The sequence below is a fragment of the Tiliqua scincoides genome, chromosome 4 (assembly GCF_035046505.1).
Source record: "Tiliqua scincoides isolate rTilSci1 chromosome 4, rTilSci1.hap2, whole genome shotgun sequence".
NCBI classification, from domain to species: Eukaryota; Metazoa; Chordata; class Lepidosauria; order Squamata; family Scincidae; genus Tiliqua; species Tiliqua scincoides.
This window is the reverse complement of record NC_089824.1, coordinates 154,025,872-154,041,174: the sequence shown is the minus strand read 5'-3', so window position 1 is coordinate 154,041,174 and position 15,303 is coordinate 154,025,872. Positions and strand designations below refer to the sequence as shown.

At 41.8% G+C, this 15,303-nt stretch overlaps 1 protein-coding gene across 1 annotated transcript in view; it reads right to left on the bottom strand.

Moving 5' to 3' along the window:
* Positions 1-5,885: 5,885 nt before the first annotated feature.
* Positions 5,886-15,303, bottom strand: part of C8B (complement C8 beta chain) — a 42,040-nt gene continuing 32,622 nt past the window's right edge. The window contains exons 11-15 of the mRNA XM_066624602.1: positions 12,980-13,108; positions 10,601-10,764; positions 8,728-8,881; positions 7,136-7,204; positions 5,886-6,031 (exon numbers count right to left, since the gene is read on the bottom strand). Coding sequence (XP_066480699.1) covers positions 5,886-6,031; positions 7,136-7,204; positions 8,728-8,881; positions 10,601-10,764; positions 12,980-13,108 — 662 coding nt within the window. The remainder of the gene's footprint in view (positions 6,032-7,135; positions 7,205-8,727; positions 8,882-10,600; positions 10,765-12,979; positions 13,109-15,303) is intronic.

Sequence of the window (15,303 nt, the reverse complement as noted above, 5' to 3'; positions counted from 1 at the left end):
TTGAAAGAAGGTTCTATCTTTCAAGAACCACAACAATTCAGATGTTTCACTCTGATCTGGTCACACATTCTGGCCTCCATCCTCCCACGCTCAGAGCAGATGGAATAGCTCAGCTCAGCTTGTCAGCTGCTTCAAGGTCACACGGTGCCGGTGGCCTTGAACTGGCGACCTGTGGATGTTATCTTCAGGCAAATAGAGGCTCTACCCTCTAGACCAGACCTCCTGCCTCCATAACATACTATATGTGCAGTATGTTATGTGATGTATATGCGCAGTATTGTATGGCCTGGTACTTCAAGATTGTTTTGGAGGTCAAGCAAATGATGTGACACACACACATGTTTATTTACAGGGAGAAGGTTTTATAAGGTAACTTACATCGCCCAAGTTCACCAATAAAGTGGAACGGATATACAGCTCTCCCCAAGTCCCACACAATTAAACAAAGTTACACACTTGTATACTTTAAAGTTGTTTACTACCAAAGCTGCATCTGGGTTTCATTATGAAGCACTAATATTAATTAATTAGCATGAAAACAGGTGAGAACTACACTAACAATGTGTTCTCATCATTCAGACTTGAGCACAACTGGGTCATCTTACTGATCAGAATAAGGTTGATTTATGTACTTTACAGAAGTTATCTCTATATTAGCTGGAATGTGGACTCATTCATTCATAAGCAAAAACAATCAAATTGCACATGGCTTTTGGCCCATTTTACTTTTAGTGAGGCAAGTTCCTGCTCAAAGACACATAGGCCAGGGAAAAGATAGAGGAACCCTCACACCTGGGGCAGTTCAAGTATATTGCACAGTCACCATCAGCTACTTCCACAATTCCTGCAAGAAACTCTAGTTCTTCAGCTGTGGACTTGACAGATGGAGACACTGTGAAGCAGCACTTACGACACTGTTCCTCAAGCTCTTTGGACCAATAGACTATGGTTAATCTTTTGTCTTACTCACTGTCCTGTGGTTCTGAAAGTGTGGCATAGTGTCCATGGGAGGGGAGGAAGGGCGTAAAGAGCCAGTCAGGCCTAGCTCCAGGTTTGAGAGGATCTGTGGCAAAGTGGACTCCCTCCCATGTGGATAAATGTCCCTAACGTGTGAGGGTGCTTACCATGTTGGCTGCAGTAACCAAATCAGCATTTATGCTGATGGTCACCACTTTTTTTTTTACCCATAATGCCCTTGACGCAGCACCCATTTGCACAGAGACAGAAGCACTGTTGGTGAAAAAGACAAAGGAAGCATTGTCATCAAAAAGAGTGCCACTAATTTCACTTAAGCCCTTCGTGACTTTTCCATTGTTAGGATTGAGTTGCCTACAAACCCAAAACGATGACAGTCATCTATTTTCTGCTCACTTCCACAATGAAAACAAACACAAAGGACAGAAGTGAAAGATGGAGGCTGCCAATTTGAATCAGCCTGAGAATGTAAATGCTGAGCAGGGTCTGCTTAGCATTCATTATACAAGGTTAACATCAGATGATGCAGACAATTCTTATGTTGCTGGATGGATTTGATAGCACAATTCCCCAGGCTGATTTGTTGGCATTATGGAAAATCAGTGGTCTTCTTTATTTGTGTCAGAAGCACCTACAGAAATGAAATTCTATACATATAAAATAGCAATATACATAAAAAGGTTAAAACTAGATATCGTTTGCCTAATACCGAGCCACTTGCCAACATAAGATCTTCCTCCATATATATTGAAGGGTACCATATATACTGTCACATATGTAAAGTGGTTTGTTCTTCTCCACATTCACACAGAGTGTCTTCTAAGGGGAAACCCCATTTCCTCAAATTATCCTTTGATCTTCCTGCCCCAGCATGTGTTTTGCAGATTCTTGTTCCAAGGTTCACTTAGATAACTTAGGCCCACTTTAGTTCCCCTTCGTTCCCCAGCAATGGCCTGCATTCTGCACTGCAGCACTGCTGAACCCCATCAGCAGGGTAGCTCGCCTGTTCAACCTGCAGAGGTCCTCCTTCTTCTCCTCTCCTGCCAGCAGCTTCTCCAGCCATCACAGCAACACCTTGGTCCTCAGCAGGTCTTGGGCATGGCAGCCACACACTAATCTCCAGTGTCTCCTGCAGAAGTCCATTCATTAATTGGTCCATTAGTCAGTTAGTCCATCAGCAGGTCCTGCAGTCCATCAGCCATTAGTTCCTCAGTCCATTAATCCATCCATCTATCAGTCCTACTACCCACCCCACTCTCCCTTCAACAGGTGCTGCTTTTATCCCTTAATGACCTGGTTGCCTCTAGTGACTGAAGCTGTGCAGCACACGCACTGCAATCTAAGGCCCTAGTGCTTGCCTGCCAGAGCAAGGGGCCACTGTTGACACCACACCCTATCTCCTTGAGGGATCCGGTGCATTCCGTTACAGCACACAATCTGTAAAGATTTCCATATAGGCCAAGGTTGTTCTTGGCCAGATGGTGGGCAGCCATATGTTTGTGCCCATTCACTTGGCAGTTCCTTACTTGCTTTCCATAATTCCATAACAGTCTGTGGTAGCTGGTTGTTGGGAGGGGGGGGCTGCAGTCCGAAGGAAACTATTCCTCCATCTCAATCTTGACCATGGAAGTTGATGGCCATATACAGGATGTGTTTCTAAGGATGTCACTTTAACCAGTCTTTCTGTGCCACACTTTCCCTACGAAAAGCAGGGGGAAAGCCTGCTAGATAATACACTTTTTGTATTTTGGTAGGATATCCCATAATCAATCTTGCTGTTTCATTTAAAGTCATCAGTGGTGTAAGGAATTTAGTTTTGGCCCACAGAAGCTCAGAAGCACTGCTGTGTTGCAAATCAGAGCACTCTGAAAAGAAAGGCATTGGATGACACTTGTTATAACCCACTGTTAGATCAGGTTGTCCTTATATTAGCAACAGATTTTCCTGTTCTTAGGGCTGTCACAAAGAACTAGTCAGTAACTAAGAACTAAAACCAAATGCATGTTCCATTGTTTAAATGTCAGTGAGCATGAGTACCCTTTAAAAAAACCCGACAAGCGTTATGTAATGATGACTGAATGGATTAGAAAGAGCCTACTGAGGATCTCTGCTGACCATCTTGATCACTGAAAAGCCCTGTACAGCTAACAATTTCTTGTCCTCTTAAACATTAAAAACTCACAAGTTCTAAGGGCTGGTTCACACATTAGCCTCTTTCCAGCATTTATACACATGAGCAATTTCTACATGTTCTCCGCGGAACACTAGGAAGAGGCTTTACAGTAGATTCCCATATCTAGCCACTGTTTAGGTTGGTTGCTTGTGGCTAATAAACTATAAACCTACCCTTCCACAAGTATTTTATTGTAGCTTCATGAAAAGTTCCAAGAATCCCAGCTTTTAACAAAAAACAGGCAACCCAACCTTATCAAAGGATTATGGCAGTAGGTCTTACAATCTACCACCGTAAGTCCTCTTACAGTGTTGTGCTGTTGCGCACTATAGGACCACCAGCACAAATGGCCAGAGCAGCACCCGGACATGGTGCTGGAGCAGGTAAGATTGGTGGTTCGTGGATGGGTGTTGGGGGTTCATGGACTGGAGGGGGAGAATTGAAGGAGGAACAGGGCAGGGAGTGAGGTGAACAGAGTGCATTTCAACGGTGAGAGGTGGTGGATCTCAGTGGCACTAGCACATGCTAGATCCTATCCCCATTTTCGCTGCTCAACATGCCCATTGACTGGAAAGCAAATGTTCATGACACAAAAAGAACAGATGCAGATATCCAATACTGGGATGCGTTTGATCGGGACACAGTTGTCTAGGATGCAGTGGTCCCAACACTGATTTTTTTTCCTTACCACTCCTTGGCCTTCTGCTTTTCCTATTCCACCATAGCATGCCACTTACGCTCTGGCAGTGTGGCTGCATCATGTAGGGTGGCGGGGGATAGAATAGGGGCATGAATCTCACAATGATGCATAATTAATGGCAATTATTTTTGATATTGCTTGTAGTTCTGAATAAAATGCTTGTAGTTCTGAATTATGTTGGAGGAAGAACTACAGCTAACATGTAAATACCCCAGTGACCTCTTAGGACAGCAACTAGAGGGAAAATGTAAGTAACATAATCCTGGATCTCCAATGCATATAAAAAGTGCACATGACCCTATGTTATTTTGTGTGTCAGGAAATACATCATGAATGCAATGGAAAATTCCTGCGCACAACTTAAACTTTTGTAGGCATCATTTAAGGAAATAGGTATGTGCTTGAGCAGAGTCCAAATCACAAACCTGTGAAACTTGGTGAAGTTCCATGAAAAATCTGGACCTGCAAGTATGCCCTCTTTTATTCAAAGTTCATAATAGAAACCACATTCTCCATGGCAGCTTCTCATCCTGAAACATTGCCTGTTTTCCATGTACGACCATTGCACTCCACCTCACAGATAATTGCTCAAGAACTATAGGAATTAAATTTATTTTATTTCATTTTTTATATTAAGTTTCAAGATGCTTGAGAGTGCATTTCTTTGACAGAGTAATATGCAGGGGAAAATCATCCAATGAATAAGCATATCATTATTACACAGCTTTGAAATTGCTGGATGTCACGAGCATATTCTTGAATTGAAATTCTTCCCAATTCAGATTTCCCCCTTCAAGGCAAGATCCAATTGGTTAAACCATTTTTGTTCAATGCAATAAATGGGAACCTGGGCATACCACCACATTGGTTTTGAGTTTCATATTTTATGAAGCTGTTCTGACTGAGATTTAAGGTTTCATTTGTCCCATGCATCTCAGCAGGGTGAGGCACCCTCCAGTGTCTATTAGAAAAAGTACAGTTTCAGACATTCACAGAAAACAGCACATTAACATTCAGCAACTTCACAGAACAGCCCAATAATAAACTGGATTTTGCTTTAACTGTCTTGAAAAAGTAGACATTTCCTAACATTAGAGTGGCAGAGGAGCACCTTTAATATCACACGTGCGTCTGTAAGTATGCCGAATAGTATCAGTGACAGATATTTAAATTTATATTTGTTATACTGAATTTATATACTACCTGTGTCATACTTTCTATTAAATCTGCATTCTTATCCAAAGGGTAGTGTTCAGTCAGATGCACCCATAGTGTTCTTGCATAGAGTAGTGGTTCCCAAACTGGTGGGGCGCAACCCACCAGGGGAACCAGAAGCAGGGCATTCCCCTTTAGGGTGAGTGGCCCTGCTCCAATGGGAGGCAGGGAGCAATGGAGCTGCAGAGATAGCAGCACTGCGGCGAACAAGGGACTTATTTCTTACCTAGGGAGCAGAGCTGACCTCCTGTAGGGTCCTGCAAGCTTGCAGCCTCCTCCGATGTCCTCTCAGGTTAGCTGCTGATTGGAGACAAGGTTTGTTTACAGAAGCCTCAGAGGACATCCGAGGAGGCTGCAAACCACCAGGACCCTGCAGGAGGTCAGCCCAAGGTTAAAAAAAAAAAAAAAAAAAAAAGCCCCTTGGCAGCAGCAGCACTGTAATCACTGTGGCGCTTTTGCTCCCCACTTCCCTCCCTGACCACACAAATACTTACGTAGTTCCCAACTCCCCTGTAGGAGTTTGGGAGCCACTGGCATAGAGGGAAGAGCAGCAGCAACATTCATGCAAAGTGATGCAAGAGGGAACTTAATCCCTTCCATCCATTTGAACAGAACAGGAAAAGTGGAAGAGCTCCATACTTATATCACAGCCTCCATGCCTGAGACAGGTTTCTGGATCAGATCATAGCAATGGATAATCATCTCAACAGCTTTGGGAAATTGGTTTAAGAATTAGTGAGCAAAATTCTACGACTGGTAAAATATAATTCTGAAAACGTCCATATACAGTACCTCTTGCAAAAAGTTTTTCAAAATGTTTTGCTAAACGGTTTCAGTATTTAGCCCTAAACATGGCTGGCCACCGTTTTGGGGACTGGGATTGTTACATTCCCGCCTTCTTGTCTGTTGTCCTCCAGAATGAGCAGACCAGCTGGTCCAGCAACTCCACTTCCCATCTATGGCAACATCTAGAATTATGAGAAATAAAACCAAGATTACCAGAAATAATACGAATGAACCTTAACAGATTATCAGTGGCCCAATAATGACCCGAATGGCCCGAATTCTAGTCGATATGACCTCCATTAGTTCTCCTGTACCTCTTTCCTCATTCTTACATGAGTTCCACCCAAGTGACCTTCATAACTGAATGTGTGCCAAACATTGAAGGTTGATAACTAAACCAGAGTCTAAAAGGCATTTCATTAACATGGCAAATAGGGCAGATTCCCTCAACTTTTTGAAGGTCTTAAAACTTGTTTCAGGATGGGGCAACTGAGAGGCTACTGTGTAAAAGTGCCTTCTCAAAGTCATTCCATCACATGAAAGTGGACTATAGAAATTACACAAGACTAAGAAATTGCAGGCCTGTGTAATTCAAAATTTATGGTGGTTTTATATGAATTTGGGGTGCTGATTCAAAAAAAAGCATCCGTTTTGCCCTATCATGTCTAGTTTTAGAGATATGGCATATCCTCATTACTGAATCATTCTAGCAGCTTCTTCCTCATAAGGAAACTGCTTGAACTATTCACTATGCTGTATCTCTGAAACTAGATGTAATAGAGCAAAACTGATGCCTTTTTTTGAATCAGCACCCAGGAATAGGTCTCACTTGCAAAATGTGTGTTAGCCTGGGTTATGTCATGGTGATTTCAGTTCACTTCAAAAAATGATTCTGTGAATAGAGCCTTAATAAATCAGGTCCAAAAAAAAGGACTTAATTTGATTTAGAAGTGCCTCTGGACTTAACTATAACCTTCATTTTCAAGACTGTCACCTTTGTTTCTGTAACATGGTGTTCCACAATGCTTTAAGCAATGTATTTTGATCTCAACAGATCTGCCTCTCTTTTCACTTTTTCACTATTTCACTGTAGGATACAATCAACACCAAAAAAAAACCCACCAGCCCCTCCCCCCCAACACAAGTGCATGTTGTAGAATTTGCTTTGACAGAGCTTTTGAGATGTAGAACAGAGGAAGATTGGATTAACTGCAGGCTTTCTGAGGTCATTTTCTCTGGGTTGTGTTTCCTTTTTTAAAATAAAGTATTTTTCTAATCACTCTCACCTGTTCTTAGGGTGATCTCACAGGCAGTGCCCCGATGTCCAAGGGGACATAAACATTCACAGCGAGTCCCTGGAAAGCACAGGGGGTGGTAGAGTCAGCAGTAGCTCTGAACCCATTTTAAACATGTACAAACCATAAGACATAGCTGAATATATATTTCAGGATTCTTGAAGAAAGCAGAATGCCCTCCTGTCGTGGGACAGAAAGCAATTCCAGCTCTATAAATGCTGTCCACAGCTCAAAAAGGACGTTGGGCAGCAGAGCTGGGAAAGGATCTCTATCTGAGACCTTGAGTTGCTGCTGATACCAACAGTAAATAATAATACCAAGCGTGGCAAACTAACGGCCTGAGCATGTCAATGGCATCATCCTATGCTCGAACTACACATTTGAGTGCATTTACAGATTATTTTTTTTTCCTATTCATGGGCCTTGAAAATGAGAGCAGCCCAAAAGGGGAACAGGAGAACGTGTCCAATGCAGAATCTCTGGTGATGATAATGATAACAATCTTTAGCAGCTGCAGATGGTATTTCATCTTCCAAGAGCTGGGAGAAACACTAATTAATGGCCAGAGAGCTAGTCTGCTCACTAAGCCCGGCAAAGCTATTTCCGAAAGAGATTTTAAGCAGATTGCAACTTTGTGTTTTATGCATAATTGAGTTGGGAAAGCCTTCTTAAATGTAAATGATTAAGATTACATTCTGCTTGCCAAAGTGGTGTAGTCCCTTATCTTGCCGCACTGCCCACGAAACAATAGTGACATTTAAATGAAGATATCATCTTGCTATTTTCTTTTTCTTCATAATTTAATACAAATAATAGGAAAAACTAATGAAGAAAATTAGGGTAAAATTCACAGTCTCCTGATCACAGATGCAATGCAAGATTATTATTATTATATAATACTTAAACACAACCTCCTCTTCCTCTTCTTATTTATCTCACCCTTCCTCCAAATTGCTCAGAGTGAATTGTGGATCATCACATTCTTGTGGGGTGAGAAAGTGATTGGCTCAAGGCAAGGGCATTTAGGGCTCAATCCTAACTTGAACTGGAGTAGGAAGGCCAACTGACCTCCATTGAATCTAGCCAATTTCGTGAGTGCAAATCGAGAGACCCATGAAATGCTGCTCAGGCTGGAGATGGTGGTTAGGATCTGGCCTGCGCTGCTGTGGACAGTCCTACCTCCTCCCAGTTCCAATCCACCTCCTGGGTCTCCCTCCCCCTGCCCTAAACCCTCCTTCCCGCCTCTGAACCATCCTCCCACCATCCTCTCCAGCCCCCTGTGCAAAAACTTACCCTCTCTCAGTGCAGGCCCAGCTCTGCTAAGCCAGTGCACATCCTTGCATTGGCCTAGTCTTCTCCTGAGTAGCCATGAACATGCTTTACAGCATGCTCGTGACTTGGGAAACAGCGCAATGGACTTGCGTCAGCTTGGGGGTGGTGATGGATTGCTCTGCCCATGGTGAGAGACTGACTGGTCCAAGGCAAGGGCATTTAATAACCTTCAAGGCTAAGTAAGGATGGTCTCCCTGGTCCTAGATCAACACTGGAACCACCGTACCACACTGGCTCTGATCAGATCTTACCCTTCAAAAAGGGAGTTCCATTGCCCTGGCACGGGGCACAATGGCAAGTACTTGTTTCCCCTTGAAATTCTTCCAAGGCACGCCTCATGTTCTCTTTCAATGTATTTGCATTTGCAAAGGTGGTTGTAGTCACTAATTCATAAAGGGGCTCTACCTACAGCAGGAAGGAAAAGAGAATACTGTGTAACCTACAGTACTCCATACAAAACTACACCAATATCTCTCAGTCAGGACTGGTCAGACCATATGCTTGTGGTTAGTATTTATGTTTTGGAGCAAGGGGCATTGTCTTCATAGGTTTCCATGCTTCCTACTTCAGAATTTCATCACAAATCTGGAAATGTAGGAAGCATCTCCACCCCAAAGAATGGTGACGGAAATGATATTATGGTAGATTGGTGGGAAGCAGAAGCTTTCTCTAGGCAACAGTGATGGAAATAACATAATTTTGATGGGTGGTAGATGGAGAGTTGGTTTCTATGATAAGGTCAGTGGAAATAGAATAATTATTCATACAAACAAGCTATATTGGAACAGCACACATTGTCTCATCTTCTCTTTCCTACACAACCCTGACACAAAAAAAACTAGCAAAAAAGAAAAAAAAATGGCATGTCAGTCACCATATTGGATATGACTCTCAATATCTGGTGAAGCCATGACCTTGATGATTTCCTTTTGTGTATGGCGTCTGTTTATGTACAGAGTATCCATAGCAAAGTGGTGAGAGTGCAACTCATTCCCTCCTTGAATCTGAAACATTGGATGAATCAGGAAAGTCAAGCTACATTTTCATTACTTGATTTCTTGGGTGTGGATAGATACTTTTTCAAGGTGACTTTATGATCTCAGTTGTTTGTCTCATGAGAGACAAAACCTGTGAAGCCCTTTGGTTTCCTTGTTCTCTTCTTCTAAGAGGCTAAGTTGTGTTGCCAAGCAGTTAGAGTTGGGACAGCTGTTTCTGCCTAGGCAAAAGAACTCTTGCTAGACACTGACTATTGAGTGACATGATTCCTTGGGAACTGCATTACTTTCTAAAAGTCTTCCCCACTTTGCCCCAACTAGGAATATTCCCATATTGGGAAGATGCAAATATCCACAATTGCCTCTGCCTACGTTCTCCAATTGCACAAACATGGAGCAAATTAAGTCGCATGGCCTTCGTGGCCTCCCCATGGAATGTTGTAACATCCTTGGGATGCAGCATACTGACAAAACATAAATAATTTGATGGAAAGCTAGTTTATAATGGTCATGTTTCAAATGCCATCAAATATATTTCTAGCATCATGGATGGGTTAAGTGCTTTGAGTTTCACATAATGAAAATTTGAATAATGTGAATTACCGATGGTACAACCCACTTACACATAGAGTTCTGCTAAATAAAAATGATCTAAAATTGCTTCCTTAAAAAGAAAAGGAAAAAAAGTTCATTCCTTTTTATTTGTTAATAGGCACCAATGAAAACTGTACTGTTCAACCATGACATTTAATGCAATCATCAAAAGGTGCATTCATTTGAAATGCACCTGGTGACCTGGCTTATTTCAACAAATTTTAAAGTGAGGTTTATAATGATATTCAAGGCAGGAGGTTCACCTTCATAAATGGGGGCTAATTTGGGGCTAATCCTTGAAGAACTAATGTTGAAACAACTGGTGACAGATTTAACATATTGTATCTTCTGGATTTCATTCAGTAATCAAGGAACTATTCTTTCATCTTGATTTCATCAAAGTTTTATATCCAAATCTAATCTAAAAATTTTGAAATCCATTTTCAGAAATGTATGCAATTCACCAGCTTTATGTACAAAACTACAATTGCATTGCACTGATACAACTTTGTACAAAGTCGTCACTTTATACAACCTTCATTCGGATGATTTCAGGGTTGTACTGAACAGCATCTCCCCACTCTTGCATCAGTTCCGCAGTTGGCAGATCTTTGTAAGCAAGGGTTGTAATATGTTCACTTGCACCTCCACGAACCATGGCTACAAAGTCCTCCACAAATTTCTTGTTAGATGTGGTATCTATGAAGAGATTACCAAGACATCAATTTAGACTTTCTATGTCTTTGTTCAGGTTCACATTTACCCTTTGATGATGTAAAACAATGACTTGCATGAATGGATGGACCCCCACAGTCCAAACACAACCGACCAACAGAACCAACGTTCATATAATCTCAAATGCAATGTTTTTCAGACTGGGAGTGAGTCCCATAGAAAACAATGAGACTTACTACTCAGAATTCTGTACATGTCTACTCTTCTGAGTAGACATGCATAGGATTGCACCCTCCATGAAGTCAGTTTATGTATTCAGCTGCACGTCTTGGAGGAATAATTCAAAAACCCTGTGCAGCAGTTATTGTTGTATGTGTGAGGAAATCATAAATGGCCTGACCCCATCAGCACAGTCAGTTGCCATGTACTAGATGTCATACTTGCAAATGAGCCTATGCACATTGACCCCATTGTGCAAAGGCTCAGAACATGCAATTTGTAGAATGAGTAATTGGAATATATAGCTTGTGTAATTTGAGCCTAAACATGTAAAGCCCCTATAGAAATATAATGTTCAATACACAGCTTTTAAGTGCGCTCAGGTGGTGGTGTATTCCCAACCACTACGTTAATCATTGTATCCTCAGACACATACACAGAATTGTAGTAACTGCCCAGGGACACGAATGGATATGGATCCCTTGATTTGCTATGTTTAATTACTGTACAAGGGATGACTGGCAGAATGTGTAAACTGACTCCAATGAAAAGCATTGTATTTGAGTGCTGGGAAGCAATATTAACATTTCTCTGTGGTGTTATATCATAATGTGTGATAGCCAAGGTATGCTTGCAGGTTCTCAATTGATTCTGCAGTTATCAAATGAGCCCATATGTGTATGAACCCATTGTTAGTGAATCAGTAACAAATTCCAAAGTGGTAGCAATGGCTGCATTATTTTCTCTTAAGTCATGGTTGTATTGATTGATTTTAACAAATCTTATTTGCCTTGAAAGATGTCCAATGCAAAGGCATGATATACCGGTAAGAGTTTTCGTAATAAATATTAGTACTCTTATAGCCCAATTCTATGCATGTCTACTCAGAAGTCTTATTACAGTCAATAGTCCCAGGTAAGTGCAGACAGAATTGTAGCCTTAATGTTACTACTTTTAGTATATGCTTATTTAATACTGAGGTTGCAATCCTAACCCCTTATGTCAGTGCTTTCCAGCACTGGCATAGCAGTGCCAATGGGCTGTGTGCTGCATCCTGCAGTTGGGTGTCACTCACGGAGGCCTTCTCAAAGTAAGGGAATGTTTGTTCCCTTCCCTCATAGCTGCATTGCCCTTATGCCAGTGCTGGAAAACACTGACATAAGGGGTTAGGATTGTGTCCTGAGGTGCTGTAAAGAACAGAGAAGGTCCCACTTGCCCAGCAAAAAGGAGGAACCTTTTGACTGTGTTATTTTTAGAATCACTTCATAAAGGAAGATCTACCCCCCCCACCGTCACTTACAGAATAATGAAATAATAGATCCCTTCTCAGTGAACCTTGTCATTACTCTGATTGTGTGAAACCAGAGACATATGACAAGATAATTGTTAATAGATCCCTTCTAAAAATTATAAGATTCAGAAAACATAAAACTGTGTAGAACCACAAAAATCTGTGCAGTGCTTCTTGATATGCATTGAGCAGCACTGGAAAAGAGTTAACTTCCTGCAGGTTTCCCTGCATATCAACATCAACAAAAATGACAACAATGATGATGACCATCGGTGCAATTCCAAAACACTTTGAAGAGTGTCTGAACAGCATAGGGGCCACAGAAATCAATCAACTACAAGAAAGGAGTTTTACTGGGAACAGCTTACATCTTGTGATGATATTCATAACAGTAAAACAGGATAAAATCAGGCATGCCACGTCCTCAATGTCTGGATAAAACAAACCAGTTGATAACACCTGTCTGATTGTGCGAAATATCATTATCATTTGATATATTTCCTGCTTTTCTCTCAAATGGGCACCCAAAGAGACTTACAAAATATGAAAACGAAGGTTAAATTGGTGTCGTTCAAAATCACATTACATTGCCCACAACTACAATCTCCAAAGTCAATATTTTATTGACAATTTACTTTCTCTAATGTTTAAATCAACTTTAGTGAAGGTTCCAAACTGGTGTTTTGTCTATGTATGAAACAAATCCATGCGTGAGTATTGTATGCCTACCTCCAATTTCTTTTAAGATGGCATCGCAATCTGAAGTTGTCATTCCTGCCTTCAGATAAACAAAATAAATATTTGCACCAACTTTAACTCCTTTATCTGTACAGGATCTCACATCTTCTAAGGAGTAACCTTTAAAAAGAAAACAAAATATTTATTAAAGGAGAATATAGACTTGGATTCAAGTTTCCACTGGTTGAGCAGAAGGCACGACTACTTGTATGGCGGATGCCGATTTTCCTACCTGTAGTTTCCCCCACCCCTCACCAAGACTGTTCTGGAGTGTCGCATGATCCTATAGAGCCAGTTTGTGATGGCTGCAAGTCAGAAAGAAAATCAGCAACTCTCCTGAATTGACAGAAGCAGGGTGACCAGGTACAATGGAGGACAAAGAGCCTATACTTTTAATCAATGTATAGAAGAGGGGGTTTTGGCAGGCGTAGCTTTTTAAACCCTTCCATGTTGAACTGCACCTGCCAAAATGTCCTCTTCTCAACAGTGGTTAAAGGTATAGGCACTCTGTTCTCCATTGTATCTGGTCGCGCTGGACAGAAGAGTTTTCTGTTCAAGTAGAACCTCTTCTGATTCATGCCCTGATGTTCAAGTCATTTACAGCCCAATCCTATGGTGACCTTATGCTGACAGCTCTCACAATCTGTCAGAATAAGGCCTTGACCACCTTCATGCAAGCTGCTCCAACAGCAAGTGGCTTGCTAATGATGGTGTGTGGGAAGCCTTGTGGAAGCAGTGGCAGGCTGATGAACCCATGCCCTGGCCCACACTAATTATGCCAAATGCAGAAAAACCCAAGTGCACTCTGGGGTGGGTGAAAAAAAACTGCCTGTTAAGGGCCAATAAACCAGAAAGCAAAAAGAACTATCCAGCTCTGAAGGCAACCAGCTTGTTCCAGACTGTGCAAAGGAGGAAAACATGGAGTCAAAAGCCTTGCAGTCCACAAAACCAACTCTCATTCTGCCAGGCTCCACACCTAAAATAGCAGGCACTAACCAAATGCCTTGAACTCAGCAGGAGGTCTGCTCAAATGCCTTGAACTGGGCAGTTCAAATGCCTTGAACTGGGCAGGAGGTCTGGTCTAGAGGGTAGAGCCTCCATTTGCCTGAAGATTAACATCCACAAGGTCGCCAGTTCGAGGCCACCGGCACCGTGCGACCTTGAAGCAGCTGGCAAGCTGCAGCTGAGCTGTTCCATCTGCTCGGAGCGTGGGAGGATGGAGGCCAGAATGTTAAACCAGATCGGAGTGTAACATCTTGAATGTGGTGGTTCTTGAAAGAGAGAACCTTCTTTCAATTTGTAAAAATCCCTGCGTGGATTTAATAAGCCTGCCTGTGTAAACCGCCTTGAATAAAGTCTTGAATAAAGACCAAGAAAGGCGGTATATAAATACTGTATATTATTATTATTATTATAACTCGGGCCCAAATCTTGCAAGATGGCAAGGACTGGGCAAGATCGACCCACATGTGACTAGAGACACGCAGATAGGGATACACATTAAGTTGCAACATGACTGTTTTTCACTTTGAGCAAGTATAATCATTTATTCCTAGAGTGCAGGTCGAGCCTCATAATTTGCGAGGGTTCTGTTCCCAGAACTCACGTGGATGGCAAAAAAACACACTAAAGCAAATCAATTTAGAAAACAAAGTCCCTTTGCTCTGGTGATTTAAAAACAGCCTTGCTGACCTTTTGAAATGCATACAGAGGCAATCAGTCTCTCTCCAAGTGGTTAGACTTCACTAGGAGGCAGCAATCCCTCCCTTCACCATGAGCTGTAGTGAGGGGAAAAGAATGGAAGAGGTGATAATCACTACCATTTAGCCTTCTTTCACATGATCAGGGGGAAGGGAGGAGTGAAGCTTGGAAAGAGAATGATTGATGGATTGTCAGCTGGCTGCCCTCTCTTCTTTAACAAGATTATTGTTAAATGACTGTTTTCCTTTAATTTAAAAGGTATTTCTCATCGAGATAGAAAAATCTATGGATTTTTCCCCTGGGTGAAAAATCCGTGGATAATTAGGTTATACCTGTAATCACTTGCATGACTGTATCTCTACAACAGGAAAAAGCAGTTTTTTAAATTTAAAGGGATGGATTTTTCCCCCTTCTCCAGGGATCAGCACATTCCTCCTCATTTGTCGTGGCCATTCATGTTGAGTCAAATCCATGTATAAAAAATCCATGCATAACAAGGTTGGACCTGAATATAGCAATACTGTAGCAATCATGTGGAGTACATGATAGCATGCATATCCAATCGAGCTGTGATCCTTTACTGAGCTTCTGCTGTTTGCCTAATTAGTGAACAC